The sequence below is a fragment of the Gymnoscopelus braueri genome, assembly GCF_963280865.1.
Source record: "Gymnoscopelus braueri genome assembly, chromosome: 14".
Lineage (NCBI taxonomy): Eukaryota > Metazoa > Chordata > Actinopteri > Myctophiformes > Myctophidae > Gymnoscopelus > Gymnoscopelus braueri.
The window spans coordinates 16930803-16950864 of NC_137619.1; the positions used below are offsets into that span (position 1 = coordinate 16930803).

The following is a 20062-nucleotide window of genomic DNA, read 5'->3' on the forward strand; positions in this document are numbered from 1 at the left end:
GTAGAGAGCCCCCCTCCTTTCTAACCGCTAGTTCCACTGTTGTTTGTACGAGAGGAGGAGGAGGCCCCAACCGTGTCAGCAATCCGTCTTCTGTTGCCGAGTTTTCAAACTTTTGACATGTCATGTTCTTAGTTTGCACCACAGCAGCTTGAGACACACACACACACACACACACACACACACACACACACACACACACACACACACACACACACACACACACACACACACACACACACACACACACACACACACACACACACACACACACACACACACACACACACACACACACACACACACACAAAACAGCCGCTCTGTCTCTCACAGTTGATGCTATATATAGGCATACAACACACCAGTGTGGTAAGACATGGTGTCTAGCCCAGACACCTGCCCCTGTGACTGTTGAGTAATTACACTCGAGGATGAGTTAGCTGATCAAAGCTGTGTCTGGGTGAGCTGAGCCCAACTTTTGTTAGCTGCCAAGGACTGTTGGGTAATGCATGTGTAATGTATTCCATTGATATGTATTAGTGGTTGGTTGCTCAAGTCAACCCAAATGTCTCAAATATACCTGATTAACTCGGGGAGAGCTGCTTAGTTGCCATGTGTTTGTTTAAAAGCCACTTCAGACATTTCTCAAAGCAGGGCCCTCTATAATGTTTACTTGTCAAGGGTGGCAGATGGCAATATTTTGCCCTCAACTAGGTATGATTTTTACATCCTGGATTCCTGGCTTGTTCTGCTTGTTTGTATGGGTAGTATGGTGGAGACTGGGGCACCAGGAATTACCGTAATTTTCGCACTATAAGCCGCACCTGAATATAAGCCGCAGCAGCTAAATTGAATGATTTGTACATATATAAGCCGCACTGGACTATAAGCCGCGGGTGTTTTAATGAACTGCATTCTAGTGGCCCCTAGTGGCCGTTAGCTGTAAAAATCCATAGATAAGCCGCACCGTTATATAAGCCGCAGGGTCGAAAAATTGGGAAAAAGTCGCGGCTTATAGTCCGAAATTTACGGTACTTATTTGGTGAAGAAGAGGATAGGCCAGCACCTCCAGGAAGTGAAACAACAGACATGGCTTTGTGATGTGCACACATTGTTGCCCTAGAGAGAATGCACACTGTCAAAATCCTCACTGCTTTTGTTTATGTGTCAGTGTGTTGAGACATGTGAAAGAAGACTGAATGAACGAATGACAAAAAGCCATTCTTTCATTCATCTTAAACATTTCCTGTTAGATACCATTTTGTGTACAATGCCTAAAATGAAATGAGTTCTCTGTCAACAGGGTGTTTTATGAGTCATATCTGTTTCCCCCATTTGCGACTCAACTTAATCTTTCTCTGTTACAGGGCGTATGGGCCTGAACTTTCACCATCCTGGAGCAGATCACATAATGCCATTGAATAGTAAGTTCAGTTTCATTGTAATATCACAATCCTTGAGTTGTATGTTTTGATTGCTTCGGTTTTACAGGTCAAGGTTTCATCTTTCCAACACCCATGCCCGGAGACATTCTTTGATAAAAGGCTCCCATGCTAACCCATAGTGGGCACCGATGCCGACCCTTTGCAAAGCTTCAGATTCCCTGCCAAGTTTGGCCCCACTGACACCATAAATAACCCCCCAATGCAGACCTCTTAGCAAAGGGAGAACACAGCTGACCCTTGAATGGCACTCCTAAAAATACCCCGACCTGTAAGACAAGATTTCTCCACTGTTCCTCTAGCCAGCAGATGACAAGCAGCCACACACAGAGAGAGAGAGATGAGAGATCCCATGTGCTCACAGGGTTAAGCTCAGTAAACGTCTGGTGAGGCTAGTTAACCATAACTACCATAAATAAATATCTATGCTTTGGCAAAAATGGTGCATTTTCAACTGAAAAAAGTGTTGACTTAAGTTGCAATAATTAGGCTTAAGCCATCACAGAAGCAGTGATGAAAACTGGCAACATACACTTGAGGTTGTATCTATATCAGTACTAAATCGCAATGAAGGATTGAGGCTATCTGGAACAGATGGTTGATAATCATCACACATCTGCTATGAAGTTTGCGCTCCTCTTTCAGTTATCTTAACTCGCCATGTTTGATCTTCCAATGTCGAGGAGGAAAAGGGGAAATGAGGGAGAGTAATGTAGATCCCAACCCTCCTTGTGTATCGGTTGGCTGCTGTTGCACTCTCTCAGTTTGTTCTTTTCACCGTTTACCACCCCCCCAGAGAGTGTGTCTCAGATTGACGCTAAACTATCTCGTCATGGGATTACGCTCAAGCAGGCAGAGATCTACCCCCATCTCTGCAGTCTGTCACAGTTGGCTCTCTCAGCTGTAGCTCAGGGTGTGTTGGCACAGCAAAGCTTTGATTTCATCTTTAAGTGCTTTCCTTAATATTTCACCTTCATCTCGCCTCATTGACTTTGAAGCTCTCAAACTCTGTAGTCACAGTCAGTGAGAGGTCTGTGTTCTCTGGAGAGTTGAGGGTGTAGCAGTAGCTATGTGTTTATGTGGGTGAAAGTGTCCTCTAGGCAGAGTTTGGATTTCTAGGGCAGTAGTAGCCTCCTCTCCTCCTGGTGGTGTGACAGTGCTTTGAAGCTGTGCAGAGCAATACACAAACTTATAATTCCCAGAGTTATCACTCTGCTTCTTTCAAAGTGTCCGTCTGTCGCTCTCTCTCTCTGACACAGGAAAGTTCAAAGCCTCCCCCTCCGCAGCTCTCGTCTCATTCTGTCCCCCCTCGGCTATGTTCTCTTTTCACCAGGGCATCTGACACTTTCCCAACACACTTGCTTCTCTGTCGTGCCCCGGTTGCTAGGCACCTTTGTCTCAGCCGGCACGGAGAGACGGCGAGAGGGTAAAGGTGCAGTGCATCAGACTGCCCTGGTTTGGACTGGGGAGCCATATCATCTTAATGAAAACCTAGTGAGAGAGAAAGAGAGGAGAGGCTCACAGACAATATCTCCTTCCAGAGAAAGCCAGGGGGTGAGACGCACAATGGTGCTATCACAATGGAGGGCCCATATTGGTTTTGGGAGCAGACAGTCTGTTCTGTGACTCATGACTGCGAGGAGCGAGTGGGTCCTCTTTGCTCTGTAACGGCATAAAGAACCCCCACAGTTTGTTGGGATTGTGGCCTGTTATGGAACATTTTGCCTCCTCTTTGGTTTGTATTGAGGCACAGCAAGACTCCAATTTATCATTTTCTTTTCTTTGTAAACAGAGACATTAGGCAAACGCTCAATCCCTTCACAATATGCTACCATCTTTCTTGCAAAGTGTAAAGGAGTACTTCACCCATTTTCAACCATATCTTCATATTAATTGGTTCCCCTAATACTCATTATAAGATGGCATCATTTCTGTCTACTCACTCTGTCTCAGAGGTGGGCTACTGGTAGTTCAGAAACCTGCTTACCAATGACATCATCAGTGGGGATTCAAAAAGTTAGCATGCTGAAATAGAAGCCATTGTTCTTCCATAAAAAAAAATAATACATTGAAATCTTGTTTTAAATTACCACGATGATGTAATCGGTAGGCATGTTCCTGAACTGTCCACACTCCACAGCCCACCTCTGAGACACAGAGTAAGTAGACAGAAATGGTGTCATCTTACAATAAGCATTAGTGAGGACAAATGAAGATGAGGTTGAAAATGGGTGAAGGTCTCCTTTAAGCCATGTCATTTTGTTGAACAAACCACTTGCTAATGTAATTGTGTGAAAATTGTCACAAAACTGTCACAATAAATCACATTTGTTTATTTTACAATAGCTCTACTTATCAGATAATCTTATCTGTATGATGCCTTAGTGTACCTTTGCCCCAGATTATGTAAATTGGTATCCACGAATCTACGATAACATGGCCTCTCTACTCTTTTCTTCTCCTTCTGGTTAAATAAAGGTAAAAAAAAGAAAATAATCTAGTATCCTATATGCGTTATCCCCTCCACTTCCATCCCAGGGGCTGGAAGTGAAGGGGCTAACTAACGCATATAGAGGTTTTTTATCTTAATTTTATACAGTACTGTACCTGACTTGACTCTCATTTTGTGGGAAGTTTCCACTTATTCTTGGCCTGGTATGGCCTCCCTGCCGTGAGATTAGCTCTAATGTTTTACCAAGTCCATGCTAATGACTAACCAGCTCTCGCTTAGTCCCCAACTCCCAGGTCGGAGTATCTTTAGCGTGCCATTCATGAATATTCACAATAAGATTAGCATGAACATGAGTCATTCTGGGGCTCATTAGCCAAGATTATGATCTCTGTTATGAGCGCAGAATCATGCTGATGAATATCTCAAGTTTGGGCCAGTCTAAGGCGCCTCATCTCGGCCTCTTTCCCTAATACAGCATTGCCTGGGACAGGTGCGGCAGGTTTACCATGGGCCGATGCCAGGCTGTAATAATCTTTCTCCTCCCTTTGCCGACACTTAGGCGTGGCCCATCTGTGGTTTCGCTGTTGGCCTGGAGATGTTTCTGTTTTAATTTCCACAAAAAACATGTCTCTGTATCTCTCTCCCTCTTGTGCCTTCCCCTACCTCTCTTTCTCTCTCCTCCCTTCTCTCTCTTTCTATCTCTCTCTCTCTTCCTGTCCATCTCCGTCTCTGTCTGTATCCCCCTCTGCTCATCTGTCCCCCACTGTACTGACAAGCAGCCAGGAGCTATGGGCGCAGAAGAGGTAACGTGTGGCGTTTTGTCTGGGGGTTATGCTTGCCATATAAATCATGGTTGGGGCATGAGCACAATTAGCTACAGTAGCTCTCTCTGCATCTCCTCAATGCCGAGGGGAGAGGCTCTAGTTTGATGTCACTATTTGCTTTCTCATCTGTGCTGCTGTGATCGAGTGAAATCATATTAATTTCCGTTCTCTTATTTCACCCCCCCCCCCACACACACACATACTGCACTGAATCAAAAAAGGGAGAGGGAAAATAGAATAATCTGCATAATCTGACCTTTCTTTTAATTGATGGTGAGAGAAATAAATCTAGCTGTAAATTCTATTTTCTCTCTATTCTGAGGCATTCTGCTTCCTGCATTGTTATTTTACTGTCCATTGAAATTTCTGTTACAATTGCTTGTTAATTCATTTGAATGAATTGGTGAGTACATTCATGCTCACTGGCCTGCTTGTCTATAGTGCAGATTCTAAATCCTATTGAAAAGGACCGGATTAGGACATAAAAACACGCAATGCAACAATGCGCTGGCGTAGTATTTATGTGCCTTTACCACTATTACCTCCTTGATGCTGCCAAACACAAAATCCAAACCTTTTAAAAAGCTGTGTTGCCAAATGGAGCACATGGGCTTTGGAGCTGTTCCCAAACAATAATTTGAACATTCCATTGAGGAAGTATGGTGACTCAGAAGTGATTCATGTCCTGAATGGCAAATAAGGGAGCTGCACACATAGCTCATCTCTGATTTTTTTTCTTGAAGTGTCTTAACTAATTCTGTCTTTCTACTCAAGCAAGGAGGAAAGGTGTTGTGTGACGTTTTTTAACGATGCATTGTTGGTTTTGGGTTAATATGCTTAGTTTTAATATGGCGAGGCTGGCTGAATGCAACGTATAATGGCAGCTTCATCAACTATGCTAAAGAAAAAAGGGAGGTAATTTTGATGTTATGGCTCTACATCATAATTACACCACTGGCCCACCGATTTGCACTTCTGGCCCACAGCACTGCAATTAAAATCCTGATTTATACTTGGTTGTAAGACAGCAGCAAAATAGCCAATCTACAAGCTCTCAGCGCATGACGTCGAGCTGTTTTTGGTGCAACACCATTGTACGACGGCTTATGAATTAAGCAAAACACTACCCTGAGAAAGCAGTGATACATGGTAGCCTGTGGCAGCCTCCCAATAGGAGGCTATGCTCCTACTGCATGGTAGAATAGCATGCGGAAGCTTCCACGGGTGTGGTGTGTCACTCTACATTAGGTTGAGAACGCTGCCGTCTTGCCTACTGCTATTTGACGACCATTCGTCCATTCCTGCCTGTGGCCTACAGGTCCGGAGGTCACCATCATAGAGTTTAGCAGTTGGAGTTGCCACATTGTTTGCAATACTGCATTATCATGATAATATCTTCACTGTATGCTTGTTGCAGTTCTTTCTTTCTTTCTTTTTTTGTCGAGGGGGTACAAAGAATTGCAATTTGATATTGTGGTACTCTTATATAGTTTAGAGTTTTTTCTCCTTTATTTATAGTAAAAAGTGAAAAATATACCCTTACAGCGAATGAATCTTTAATTACTTGATATCCCTTTTCCAAGATAAAAAACATAATGTTCCATCAGTCGATATTAGAACATTATATGATCTCCACTCTTCAAACACATAATAATGTTTTTCCATATTACATTGCTACAATATCAAAAACGTATCCAAGTATGACGTAAGAGCAAAGTGTCCGCCGGGTGAATATGGTCAATCCCTTGTGGTAACAGGATGACGTGCTGTTGCACTAACACCGTTAAAGGTGGTGTAGGATTGGACATGCTAAAACTTTGAGCTAGGGCATACTGTACAATTATCTCCCACTGTTGAAAGAATGAGTCGTTCATTATGGTGTTGGTGACCTCTATATCCAATGGGATTGTGTAGTGTAAAGCCTGATTTATACGTCTTTGTATGATGGTGTCACAAGCCAAGAATAGCCGGTACAAGCTCACAACGCATTGCGATGCTACACGTTGTGAGCTTGTAGATCTGCTATTTTTGTAGAGGGACAGTTCTACAAGAGTGTAAATTACCTGTGACTGATGAAAACGGCTTTGAGTATTAACTTGTACTTTTCATACCCTCCTCCTCTTTTGCTCTTTTCCCTTTGTACATTTTTACTTCTCTCTCTCCCATCCCCAAACAATCCCTTCCTACCGTCCTGGTCGTCCTCGCCCTCTGTTTTCTCTCCTCCCAGGTCGCTCTTCTCTGTTCCCTTTTGAAGATGGTTTCCTTGACGATGGCCACGGTGACCCTTCCTTGACCCCAGGCCTGAACTCGCCAACCCGCTGTCAGAACGGAGAAAGGATGGAGCGTTACTCCAGGAAGGTCTTTGTTGGAGGCCTGCCCCCTGACATAGATGAAGGTACTGATGGAGGATTAAAAGAAAAAGAACTACTAATCTCCTCTATACCAGCCAGTGTACACACACACACAATTTTGTCGACTAAAACTATGGCGAAAAATGTTCGTCGACTACCTTTTTTCACTGACGAAAACTAAATAAAAACTAAGCTATGATGACTACAAGCTCACAACTTCTGATATTTAGTCAACTAAAACTAGACTAAAATATGATGTGCTGTTATTGCATCCCAAATTCCCAATTTAATGCACAAATATTATAACCATGAAGTATCTTTTTTTTGTTTAGTCTATTTCCGCCCATGTACAGTATATATTCCCTGTCACTACCTACCCCATCTGTCCTGGGGAGAGTGTAGACAATCACGACTCGTCCCATCCACTTCTTTTCACCTGACAGTAGTGAGGAGTTTCATCAGGAGAACTTAACGTGTGCAGAGGAACATGCTATTCCTCCTGTACGAGTAGCAAGTGCAGTGAGATCGGCCTCCTCTACCAGCTTCCCACCCACGCCAATTGTATTTGTTGGAGCCACGGTGGTGGGCAGGAACTATATCCCTGCACCACCCGTACGCTCCCCATAATTTCATTTTTTTTAGGTCATTGGGGTATTTTACTTACTGCCTGATTCATGGTTTAAAGTGGACTGGCAGGCACACAGTGTACCAAATCAGAAATCTACCACATATGTTACAGTCATTGTCATAGAAGATGTGAGTGACCATTATTTCCACAAAGTGTGAAGCATACCTAAGAAGATGACATCAATATGAAACGCTTACTTGTTTGCAGACTTACCTAAGCCATCAGAAAAAAATGCACACGCCTCACATGGTGTACTCACACACACAGAAAAACATACTGAATCGATGCGTGAAACATGCCCGTTGCCAACTGAAATATTCATGAGTTTCCACAGTGCAGTGACCCTAGTGAATATCGGATACGTCTGGCCACGCACCAGCAGCTACCGCTGCAATGGGAACACAGCAACAAATAGAAACCCTGTCCATCTTGGTTCTGACAGCATGCAGTTTGGCTTGGACTGACGGCTGCTATTTCTAGATCACTTACTTCAGTTGAATCACTGCCATGATGAATCCCTGCACGACTGTAACCATGTTTTCATTTTGTTCTTTCCTTTTTATAGATGAAATTACTAACAGTTTCCGTCGCTACGGTCACCTGGTGGTAGATTGGCCACACAAAGCAGAGAGCAAGTCCTACTTCCCTCCCAAAGGTAAGCTCGGTTCTGTATTTTTGGAGCACATGGTATAATCTGTATAACCTGATCCAGCAGTAAAAAATAACAAAGCCTATAGCAATAGATATCCCTTCTGGTGCTTTTTTTTTAATGAGTTTTGCAAAAGGTCGTATTACCCTGAATCCGTGACTCATGCAGGGAAATCATAAAGGTGGGCTTATTTGAGCAAACCCCTGCAGGTTGGTCACAGAGAGACTTGCAACAGACACGTGCATGCAAACACACACACACACACACACACACACACACACACACACACACACACACACACACACACACACACACACACACACACACACACACACACACACACTGTATATATACTCTACCACAGCCCACCAAAACCTTTTGAACTTTGACCTGCGGAGCAGTGTTTGTTTGAATGAATACCTGAGGTGGAGTGTGAAAGCACATTTCCAGGCCTGACTCCCCCTGGCCTGTGGAGTTGCAATGTGTCATATTAGGGAAGCTATTAAAGACACGCCTGGAAATAACTGACATTCCATAAGCAGATGGTAATACATTGCACAAAAAACCCTCTGCCAGTTTCTCCCCCTACTCTCATTTTTCTATACCCCTGTTTTTTCCCCCTTTTTTTCTTTTTTTAGCCCAGGAGGGAGAGGATTATTTTGAATAGGCCTGGCTCCACTAATATCCAAAGCTGGGAGAGGAAAAAATTTAGCATCCTTTTAGGGAAATGAATGAGCATGAGGAGACTAGAGGATGGATGCAATGTAGTGAGGAGGAACCGACTGGTGTGGAGATCGCGTGGAAAACATTTCTTGGCTTAACATCTCACACATGTGATAAAAAAGCCTACCTCACTTCTGTTGGAAAAAGGGGATAGTACAGTGAGAACTCATCCTATTAGCTAGCGCAGTGTTTCCCAAACATTTCTATGGGTTGCAAATAAATACCTTTTTTATTTCCTACATTTTGTTTTTAATTATTATTATTTCAAGAGATTTCATAAATTAAAAACAAAATTCTAACATTTTGCAAAAGAATTTAATTAAAAAAAAGAAATAAAAACTGTTTCAGTAATAGTGAGAATAGCCGACATAGATCAGCTATTTTCACTAGTTTGGGTCTAGGGGAGACATCAAATTTCTCTTTTGGGTCTCAGGCTTAAAGGTTTGGGAACCACTGAGCTAGCTAGGGAGCTTGGCGAGGCGCCCAGCGGCAGACTTCTTAGCTCTAGCATCGAGAGCTCTTGGGAGAGAGGGCACACATCTGCAAGATCCTGTGTGTATTTTATCATCACATCACGTGGACTGTTATTGGGTGATTTACAGATGTGGGAATCACATCAAGAGGTCATCAACCTCTCCTCATAAAACGCTCTTCCAAGCTTGACCGAATGGAAGATAGTCGTCACTTTCCATCCTGCTCCATATTAAACTGCCAGTTATGTGTCTCTGTACAAGTATGAAAGTGTTTTGGGCTCTTTTTTTCGGTTACGGCATGAGTCACGTTGTGGCTCCATCTAGCCCCAAGGGCAGGGCAAAGCCCATTCACTATTAGAATGCAGTATTCACTTCACAGGATGGGTTTACTGTTGTTTTGTAGTTTTAATCACGCATTCTTATGTGCTTTAAATTGTAATTTTCCCTTATGTACACTGTCGTTAGCCGTTTGCCTGCAGGTTTTATAGTTGACCTGACAAAGGTGGGTATATCCAGTGGTGGAAAAAGTACTAAAATATTTTATTTAAGTAAAAGTATCAATACTACAATTTAGAAATACTCTGTTACGAGTAAAAGTCAGGAATTAAAAATTTACTTGAGTAAAAGTACAAAAGTATTGGTATCAAAATGCACTCAAAGTACCAAAAGTAGAAAGTACTCATTATGCAGAAGGTCCCATTTCACAAGTTTCCAAATGTATGAAATGTATAAAAGTCCTTTTGAAAATAGCAGATCTACAAGCTTGTACTGTAGATGTTCAAATTGCCAAAGTGTATATATAGGTCTGAAGTGGTTTTGTAATAATAATCAAAATCTACAAAGTAACTAGTAACTCAAGTTTTCAAATAATTGTAGTGGAGTAAAAGTACAATATTTGCCTCTGAGATGTAGTGGTGTAAAAGTACTCAAGTAAAGTACAAATACCTCAAAATTGTACCTAAGTACAGTACTTGAGTACATTGTACTTTGTTACTTTCCACCACTGGGTATATCAGAATAAAAAAACGATGTATTATATTTGGCCAGAAGAGATGCTTACAAACATACAGTGGTGTTTATTTTGATGCGATAACGTAAGTGCGGTTTCGCTGCCTAGTTCCCATATCTGTTTTAGGCTTTTCATCCTCGCAACCTTCTATCCACTCTCTCTGCCTCAGTGATGTCACCAGCAGATGAGCGCTGGTTGTCATGGAGCTGCCGGCCGCACACACACTGGCTCGAATCACCTAGTGCTGGCGTCACCCTCGGCGATGAGCTGAAAATGTTAGGCGGCTATTTCTGTCGGTCTGTGCGGATGTTGATGGGGGGTTTATTGTGTTGAGGGGCGGGCGGTGGCACCAGAGGGATTCAAGCAGGCTGCAGGCTGTTTTAGGCTAATGGGTCAGTGTGTGCTCTCGCCTGAATTACTGTGGAAGCAAGAGATTCGTTCATACGCCGTCGTACAACCGTGCTGCGCGACAAACTATAAATCAGGCTTAAGCTGTGATCGAGAGGAGGTGAGGCAGTGAAACCGTGTGGTTCACGAGGACCAGACAAGCCCCCATAGCGATGGCAGTATCTACATTAATTTCTACTACAACACCTGCCCACGCTGTGGGTTTATCCTTCTGCCCTTGTGTGAGGATTATATCCAATGAGTGAGTTCTCCAATTTGAGATGATTAGTGAAGCTTCATTTCACCCTCCTCATTCTAGCTCCAGCTTTGCTCCAGAAATACTCGGCTGCCGCAGGGCTCCATATTTGTTTTTAGATGTTCGTGACTCCCTAAATTCTGACCCCAAGCCCCCCCCCCCCCACTTCTTCATGTAAGCCGCTGTCAGCGGCTATCCTTTTATTTACATTTAGTGGCAGAGTTACAACCCACTGCAAGTTTTCCTTCTCTGCTCTCTTCTTTCACTTTCTCCCAGATCTTCTGCTCTGTAACTATATCCAGGGCTTTTTGACAAGGCTTGCATGTGTGAGTGCATGCATGCATGCGCACACGAGGCTTTTTTGTTTGTGTGTGTGTGTGCATGCACAGCATATAAGGCCTTTCCACGCCACATTTTACTGACAGGGAGTGGCTGATTTATTTCTTAGAAGTCAGAGCCACTGGACCGTGTTCAAGGGTCTGTGCCCTCACCTTTGGGTATAAATCTGTAGACACGTTAGTTCCTAAGTTTGAGCAGATTAGCCTGGATTTAGTTGTCACTATTAAATCCAGAGAGGTATGCACTGCAACTGTGCACTGACACAGTTTATGGAGTCATCAAGAACTGGCTTTCATCTCACATTTCTTGTTTTTGATGAGGTTATAATAAGGCACAGGGGAGACATTTTATAGTTTAACAATAAATAATAATGTATGTTGCAAAATTGGACTGGCTTTTCGCATGTTAGGGGGCGACTGGGCCCATCACACCTCCTAGATTTATGCCACTGATTAGCAGACAATATTGAGCTCCAATCTGTTTTCTTTTCCTGAACAATGTACACAGGATACTTCCTTATGAAATGAGTTGCTCTGCTTTAACCTCTGTCATCTTACATGTTGTTGTTTTTGCTATAGTGTTAGGGAAAGTGTCTCACACAGATAACTTAGTTATTTTACTCTGATATAGGTCATACAGTAGAACACTGTCTTTTCAGTGATCCCAAATTTCACTTTTTATGTTTTTGGCCTCATTTTGAATCGTTAGTAATATGGTAAATGATGCCATTTTGATGACATTGTCTGCATGTGGCTCTTGAGTGAACCTGCCGTTTCCTTATCATGAGTGAAGCCGCCGGGTCTCTGGTAGAAGACGACCCCCGTGAGGACAGTCTGCATATCACTTCTCTATAAACAAGATTCTTTTAGGGATGGAAAACGTTGCCAGTTTATGTATTCCTTCCTCCCTGGACGGTGCTGGGAGCTCAGCAGCAAAGCCCCTATAAATCTCAGGCACGAGCCACTGCAGATCTGCGCTCTCCTCCCGTGGCGTAAAGCCTCTGCACTGCGCAAGGTTGGTGGAGAAAGAAGCAGAGGCTCAGAGACGCAGAAGAAATACTAGAGAATATCAGCATCACAGAGGTTCATCAAGTCTGTCTTACAGTCAGGTTTAATGGACAGATGACCTTAGAGACGAAACTACACAGTAAAATCGTCAGTGTTCATTTAACTCTTGACAGTGTACAAATATAACCAATGTAAGGGTCCATGGAATTGTCATAGTCATGACAACAGTCATGTAAATGTGATACAAGCTTGCCACAACATTAGCCATTCAAGGATTGGCCGATTTGGGTACCTGAGATGTTTAGCAGGTCATGCAGCATAAAAGCAAATGGTCACGTAATGGATTTATTATTTTTTTGTGGGGAGATTATCTAGGGCTAGGCAATATATCAATATTATATTTTGTTATGAGACTTAAAATGGTCTGGGATTTTGGCTATGTGATATGGCATAAGTGTTATCTTTTCCTGGTTTTAAAGGCTGCATTACAGTGAAGGGATTCTATTAGAACTGCTGTTATTTGCATTTACCCACTTATAGTAGTTATTATATAGGCTTTACTGGTGATTATTTATCAAAAATCTCTGTGTAAATATAAACAATATTGTTATATCTGATGTTGTCCATATCTTGCAGGGCTATTTTGTATGCTTTATTTAAGACAGGTCAGTGTAGAGAGGCAGAAAACCAAGGCCAGCTGGTCTGATTAAAACCCGGGTCCTCATGCTCACAAGGAGCATATGGTCTGTGCACCAACTGGCTGAGCCACCAGGTACCCATTATGGAATCACCTTGAATGTCAGATGGAACCAACAAATGCAGGTTGGTGCCTTGGCAGGCATTCTACACTGAAATAGTGTGTGGCACAGAAATAGCGATTCAGCTCTAAGATTGATTCGCTTTTTCCAATTCCCCAAACTTGGATTTTTCTTTTTTGAAAGTCCCTGATTCTGTGGTGATGTGTCATGTGTGGAAGTTGTCCTACTTTGATTTTTATGGTTCACAACCAATCTAACCGTTATGTGCAGGATAATGCACAGACTCCTTTATATTACAATTACAATTTAGGCCTTTAGCAGACACTCTTAATGACCCACAGCGACGTATTGTATAAAATGCAAGGTCAGCGATGTGAACTCTAGTCAACCAACAACAGGGTTCAGGAATTGGAGTGCTATGTAAACTTAGTATATGCTACAAAATAACTAGGATAGGAGGTAGTCATCAAACCTAGGATCTATCTAAATAATATGCTTAGTGTCTGTATAGAAGCAAAAAAAAATCATACATTATTTTTCTCTGTATAGTTTTTGGATGCAGCATACTGTATAGACATACATATATCCTACCTCAGTAACTAAAGGAAGGTGCAATTCTAAATTGTGTATTATATGTTAGCCTGTGGTTATTCACTATACCCAATTTCTGTGTATACTGATACTGTTTATGCACACTTATTAGGGTAGTACTTTACTTGCATTAGAGCTTATTTTAAATGACCCGTGTATTATATCTTGTACTATATATGTTGGACATTACTTGTAGCACAGTCTGATGGTGTCATGGGACAAGCAGACGTCCTCTGTTTGCTGATCTTCATAGTATGTGGGAAGGTCTGAAGGGCTAGATCATATCCTGCAGGTAGGGGGTGATGGCCATGGCCTCCTTGTAGGTCATCACCAGTGTTGGGAGCGCAGAAGTTGAGAGACGTAGACGTTGTGGTGCTGCAGCATTCTGGATTAGTTGTAGAGGTTGGAGAGAGTAGCCTATGCAAGCAGAACTGAAATGAGAATAGTTGCAGCAGTTGAGCCTGGACATAACTGACATTAGCCTTTAGATAAGGAATTGGGTAGACTTGTTGATGAGGAAGGGTCTGATCCTCCAGATGTTTCAAAGTGCAAACCTGCAGGAGCTGCAATGTTGTCCAGGAAGTATCACTCCCAGGTTCTGGGCAGTTTATGTTGCCTTGCAGAACTTTTTTGAATTGGCAAGATGTGAGTAGTGCATTGAAATGTATGAGCAATGCCATCATTTCAAGTTGATTTATGTCAACTTCAATTTAACAATTTAACACTCTGGATTTTGCTGTCTAGTAGAAGAACACGTTGTTCCCTTTCTCAGACTGTGTGGCTGGCTCAGTCTCTTTTTTTTTGAGTCTCTGCAATTTTTACAGACGTACAGGGACGTTAACTTCTCCCCAATGACAAACCGTCTTTTATGTAATCTAGTAACCAGAGGGAAATGGGGGGGGGGGGGGGAGACTATACCGTAAGATAGTTAGGCATATCGATCAGTATAATGAGGATGTACACCAGCCTCATTTCCTGAGGCAGGTTTGTGAAAGAGTTGGCTCTGTGTTAGCCAATAGCAGAAGGGCAGAAATGATTTTGTAATTTAAAGTGGTTCTTTGAAATTAGTTCTGCCTTCTAGGCTGAAATTATTTTGTACTATACTGTGAAGTAATTACAGAAGAGTATTCAGAAAATCCAGAATTTCCAAAAATATTTTCTAAATTATGTTTGGTCCCTTCTGAGCCTTTTTTTTTGCCATGTTATGTTCCAACACAACAGTTGAAGAACTTGAGAGGTTTCATGAGGCAGCTGGGTGGTTGCGGCCTGTAATCTTTAAAGTGTGGTAATGTGGTCTACTTGGTAAGTGTTTCATTAACACTCACTGTGTCTGGTTAGTTTGTTGTTTTTTGTGGTGATGGTGAAGATGTGTTGAATTCCAAACATGTCTCTCTTATTATATATTTTAGTATTTCCTCATGTTATCTTTTCCTGTCAGGGCCTCTTTTAAAAAACGTTTTCACATGCTATCTCCTTGTATTGTGTGGTGAAATACTTAAAAATACTATACATTTCTGGGCGTCGGGAACAACATTGTATTGAAACGTGATAATCACATTGATCCCCGGCCGGTAATTCAGGTGTCATAGCAGCAACAGCGCTGAGAATTAAACATAGGAGAGGTACAGGTCTGTTCACACCAAGCACTATAATTATAACTATATAGTTTTACAAATTGTTCTAACTCAGGTGGATGGCCACTACTATAATAAAGATGATGGTGAACGATATAATAAATGTGTAGTTATTGTTATCGTGCTTGGTGTGTACAGCCCTTAATAGTCAAGAACCAAACCAAGATAGATGAGAATAAAAAAGTTAAAGGTAGGGTAAGTGTTTTACTTTTGTTAAAATAAGTGTTAAATAGCTCTATATTCTGATAGTAGGCCTACTCGTTGCTATAGAGTGTTTGTTCAGTAAAAGGAGTCTCCCAGGTCTCTCCAGCTCTTTATGAAATGATTGGCTTAAACTTTGTCACCTACCTGAAAATTTACTATATTCTGTTTACTAAAGAGCTGGAGAGACCCCTGTGACCGAACAAACGCTCTGTAGCAATGATTACTATCAGAATATAGTACTTTAACCTTTTTAACAAAACGAAAAAATCACTTACCCTACCTTTTTAAATAAAATAAAAATGTTAGATGTGGTTGAACTTGTAGAACCTAAATTCATACATTATTTTTAAAAAGAGAGAAAAAATAAACCTGTCTTTGTAATCATACCTTTTGTAAGCCGCTCCACTCCAAAGTCTTATGTAATGTAACAGGTGCACACTCCAAAACATGCAGATAAAAACAGTAGTCGGCACTCACAACCCTACGCTTTCCAATAATTTATTAAAGTGCACAGCCGTAGTCGGGGATGAGCACATTTACACACTGACGAAGGCTTTAGGCTGCAGCATGTCTCGGACTACTGCTGTGCACTTTAATAAATCATCAAAATGGCTAAGCTTGTGAGTGCAGACTTTTGTCTGCATCAGTCTTATTGCTCCTGCACAATCTTCCGCAAAATTCTGAGTGTTAATTGAACTCTAACAGGCTTAAATAAACTCTCTGGACTTTACTGTGTATCATGATAGTTTTATGTTCACGTCAGCAATAATAGTGTCTCCTTTTTTATTTTGTGCTTCAAATGCGGAATCTTGATTTTGGAGCAAAACATTCCATATGTAATTGACCTTTGATAGAAACTTCCTCACATGAACAAGCAGATTCTGGAGAGTTATAGTACGTGTGTGGAAGCGTTAGCTCTAGAAGCCTCTCACATCACTGTGACGTGTGACACATACCACGCAGAGAGGCACACAAACACAAGTTTGTATTACTACACTTTTTCTTTTTTTTTTTTTTTAATACTTTATTGCAGGTTCGTACATTACATTCCATGTTATTGATTTCATTTATCTACAAGTTCTTTACTTACTTACTTACTTTAATTCATCCTGCATCATTTTTTAAATTTTTTAAATTACATATACCAACAAAAAAAATGTATACAAAAAAGGTAAAATAAAAAAGGTAAAATAAGAGAATAAAGGAAAAAGAGGACAAAAGAAGAGAGAGGGAGGGGGGGGGGGATAGCTTTCCTGTGGTACTCCCAAATCCACTTTTACCCATCATGTATTTCTGGGTCCCATTTACTCCAGTTTCTTTCAAATTCATCTCCACGGTTTCTCATTTTGTAAGTAATTCTTTCCATCTCTTTAATATTTTCAACTGTTATTTTCCAATTATTAATAGATGGTGGGTTTACAATGCAGCCATTTCCGTGTGATTTGTTTTAAGGCAGCGATACGTAGTATTGTATACAGATATCTATCTCCCTCCCTGTGTATTTCTAATGGAATAATACCTAATAAAATATTGATTGGGTGTATAGGTTTTCTTAAGGAAAATGTATTTATTATATTTGTTTTCACTATCTCCCAAAACATTTTCAATTTTGGGCACGAATAGAAAATGTGTGTATGATTTGCTTCCAGTTCTGCACATTTCCTCCAGCATTCAGCACTGCCTGCTGGTCTATATTTTAATAACATTTTGGGTGTTAAAAAAATCCTCATATTAATTTTCCAAGCAAATTCTTTCCAAAACTTTGATTGTGTCGTCTTAAAAATTATTTTGCATGCTTCTTTCCAATAATCTTCCAAAATTGTTATTGATAATTCTTTTTCCCATTTCTCTTTGGTATTATCCTCTTTTACCTTAATTTCTTGCAAAATTTTATAAAGTTTTGAGATTTTACTCTATTACTACACTTGTGACATTTTAGGATGGCAATTTCTTTTAACCCTAAACCTAAGGTGAAGCGCACCACAAATAGCTGAACTACAGGCTCACAACGTGTCGACACCAGCACACAACTACGTATAAATCAGGCATACTGTGACTCCGTCAACCTCTAAACCTAACCTCTGAATGCCTGATCCTTTTCCTAAACTCAACCTGAACCTTCTCCTAATTGTAAACTCTTAACTTTAAAAAATCTTTTAACCATAAAAGAACCATTTCTCTTGTGACCAGGAACCTTGTCCTCACAATTTCTATTTCTCAAATTATACTACTTGTGCCACAAGTAGTAGTTCTACCACAAGTAGTAGAATATAGTACAGCGCGCACACACACACACACACACCTCAGAGCAGAATCTGTTTCATGCATGCTTGTACACCTGCTTTTTTTTTATTATTTATCCTTTGATGCTCTATCTTTTTTTTTTTTCCTTCTCTGTCCTGCTTTCATTTTTGGCCAACGCTTCAAGCATCCTAGACTCTTCTCTCTACTGGCTCCCAAGCTGTTGAATGACCCTCGCCCCCCCTGTCAAGACTGCAGACTCTCTCCCCATTTTTTGCCGCAGTCTGAAAACTCACCTCTTCAGACTATTCCTCACCCCTTCCTTGTACTTTATCACTTCCTTTTAGTTTTTTTCCAGGCTTTTCTGCCTTTATTTATAGTGTACTGTATAGTGGAGATGGACAGGAAACGGGGAGAGAGAGATGGGGAGAGACATGCCTATTTTTGATAGATGATACTTATACCTTGTAGACGTATGTTGTATGTTGATTACTAGACATATACTGTTTGCTTGTCCACAAATGCTAGATATCATGATGTTGTTTAGATGTATCTTACATAGGTTTAATGTTTACCTAGTATCCTAGTTACTTTGTTGCTCATAGTTGATTTATTGGCATTCTGATCATTTACCCCATCGTTTACTCTGATCTTGAACTTTGTAAGTCGCTCTGGATAAGAGCGTCTGCTGAATGCTTATTTGCTTAAATTGTAAATTGTCTGGACACATTCATAGTTCATTCTCAGACATATCCACATACCACAGTTGGCTGGGTCTGCCGAGTCAGGCTTTTCCCCTTGTCTGTAGTAGTTCTACTCCAGAATGCTGAGAGATCAACAAGACAGTTGCACATTCCTCTTTGCCATTTTCACTTTGTTGCATGTGTGTGTGTGAGTGAGTACGCAAGTGACAGAGAGTAGAGGGATTCTAAAATCTCCCGGGAAGCTTTGAACAAAGTGAGCAGAAGTTGGAGAGACGGGCCTCTTTTTCCAAGTGTGCGAGGGCGAATTGAGGCGCACATGTGCACACATGTATGGATTCCACAGCTCATATTCCTTTAGCACTCGTGAGCCCACAAGTTGTTGCCAGAGTTCTGCTAGCCTCATCAGTCATCACAGCAATATGAAAAATCTACCGTCACTTCAGATGTGTGTGTGTGTGCACCGTGATATGATATAGCATTTTTGCTACAGTATATGGATCTGTTGCCCTGCAACTGTGAAAATCCTTATTTTCATTCTCTCTGGTCTTGTTTCATGCATCTGTTCTCCAAGTTTGACTGACTGGCTCATTTTGGCTAGCCAAATGTATCACTTCCTTATTTGTTATCCAAAACCCCCTGTTAGTAGGGGGTACTAAGTGAAAAATCGTTACGCGGCGGATAAAAGCATGAAATTTGATACAGATGTCCCTTGGGTCATCCTAAAACATCCTAGAAGGGGTGCCCAAAAAAATCTTAAACAGGAAGTGAGTTATGGACAAAATCCAAAATGGCCACCTAAACTGTTGACCGTTGACTCAAAAGACACCAAAATAATCTCCAAAAAGCATAAAATGTGGCACACATGTCCTTTGGGTCATCCTAAGACATCCTAGAAGGGGAGCCCAAAAAAATCTGAAACAGGAAGTGAGTTATTGACCAAATTGAAAATGGCCGCCTAGTGTTGTCGATTGACTCAAAAGACAACTAAAGAATCTCCAAAAAGTATAAAATGTGTCACACATGTCCCTTGGGTCATCCTAAGACATCCTAGAAGGGGTGCCCAAAAAAGTCTTCAACAGGAAGTGAGTTATTGACTAAATTGAAAATGGCCGCCTACAGTGTTGGCGATTGACTCAAAAAGCCTATAGAATCTTCAAAAAGTATACAATTTGGCACATATGTCCCTTGGGTCATCCTAACACATCCTAGAAGGGGTGCCAAAAATAATCTGAAACAGGAAGTGAGTTATTGACTAAATTGAAAATGGCCGCCTACAGTGTTGAAAGATGATGCAAGATACCTACAGAATCTCATAAAAGCATGAAATGTGGTACAAATGTCCCTTGGGTGATCTGAACGCATCCTACAAGGGGTGCCCAAAAAGGTTTTAAAC

General features: G+C 41.3%; 1 protein-coding gene across 5 annotated transcripts in view; it reads left to right on the forward strand.

Moving 5' to 3' along the window:
- Positions 1-20062, forward strand: part of cpeb3 (cytoplasmic polyadenylation element binding protein 3) — a 48724-nt gene that overhangs the window by 15828 nt on the left and 12834 nt on the right. For 4 of the 5 annotated variants that reach the window (XM_080450218.1, XM_080450221.1, XM_080450220.1 and 1 more), the window contains exons 4-7: positions 1365-1421; positions 4671-4694; positions 6943-7110; positions 8260-8349. In XM_080450218.1, the coding sequence (XP_080306344.1) occupies positions 1365-1421; positions 4671-4694; positions 6943-7110; positions 8260-8349 (339 nt within the window). The remainder of the gene's footprint in view (positions 1-1364; positions 1422-4670; positions 4695-6942; positions 7111-8259; positions 8350-20062) is intronic. The other variant, XM_080450222.1, reaches the window with a different exon arrangement.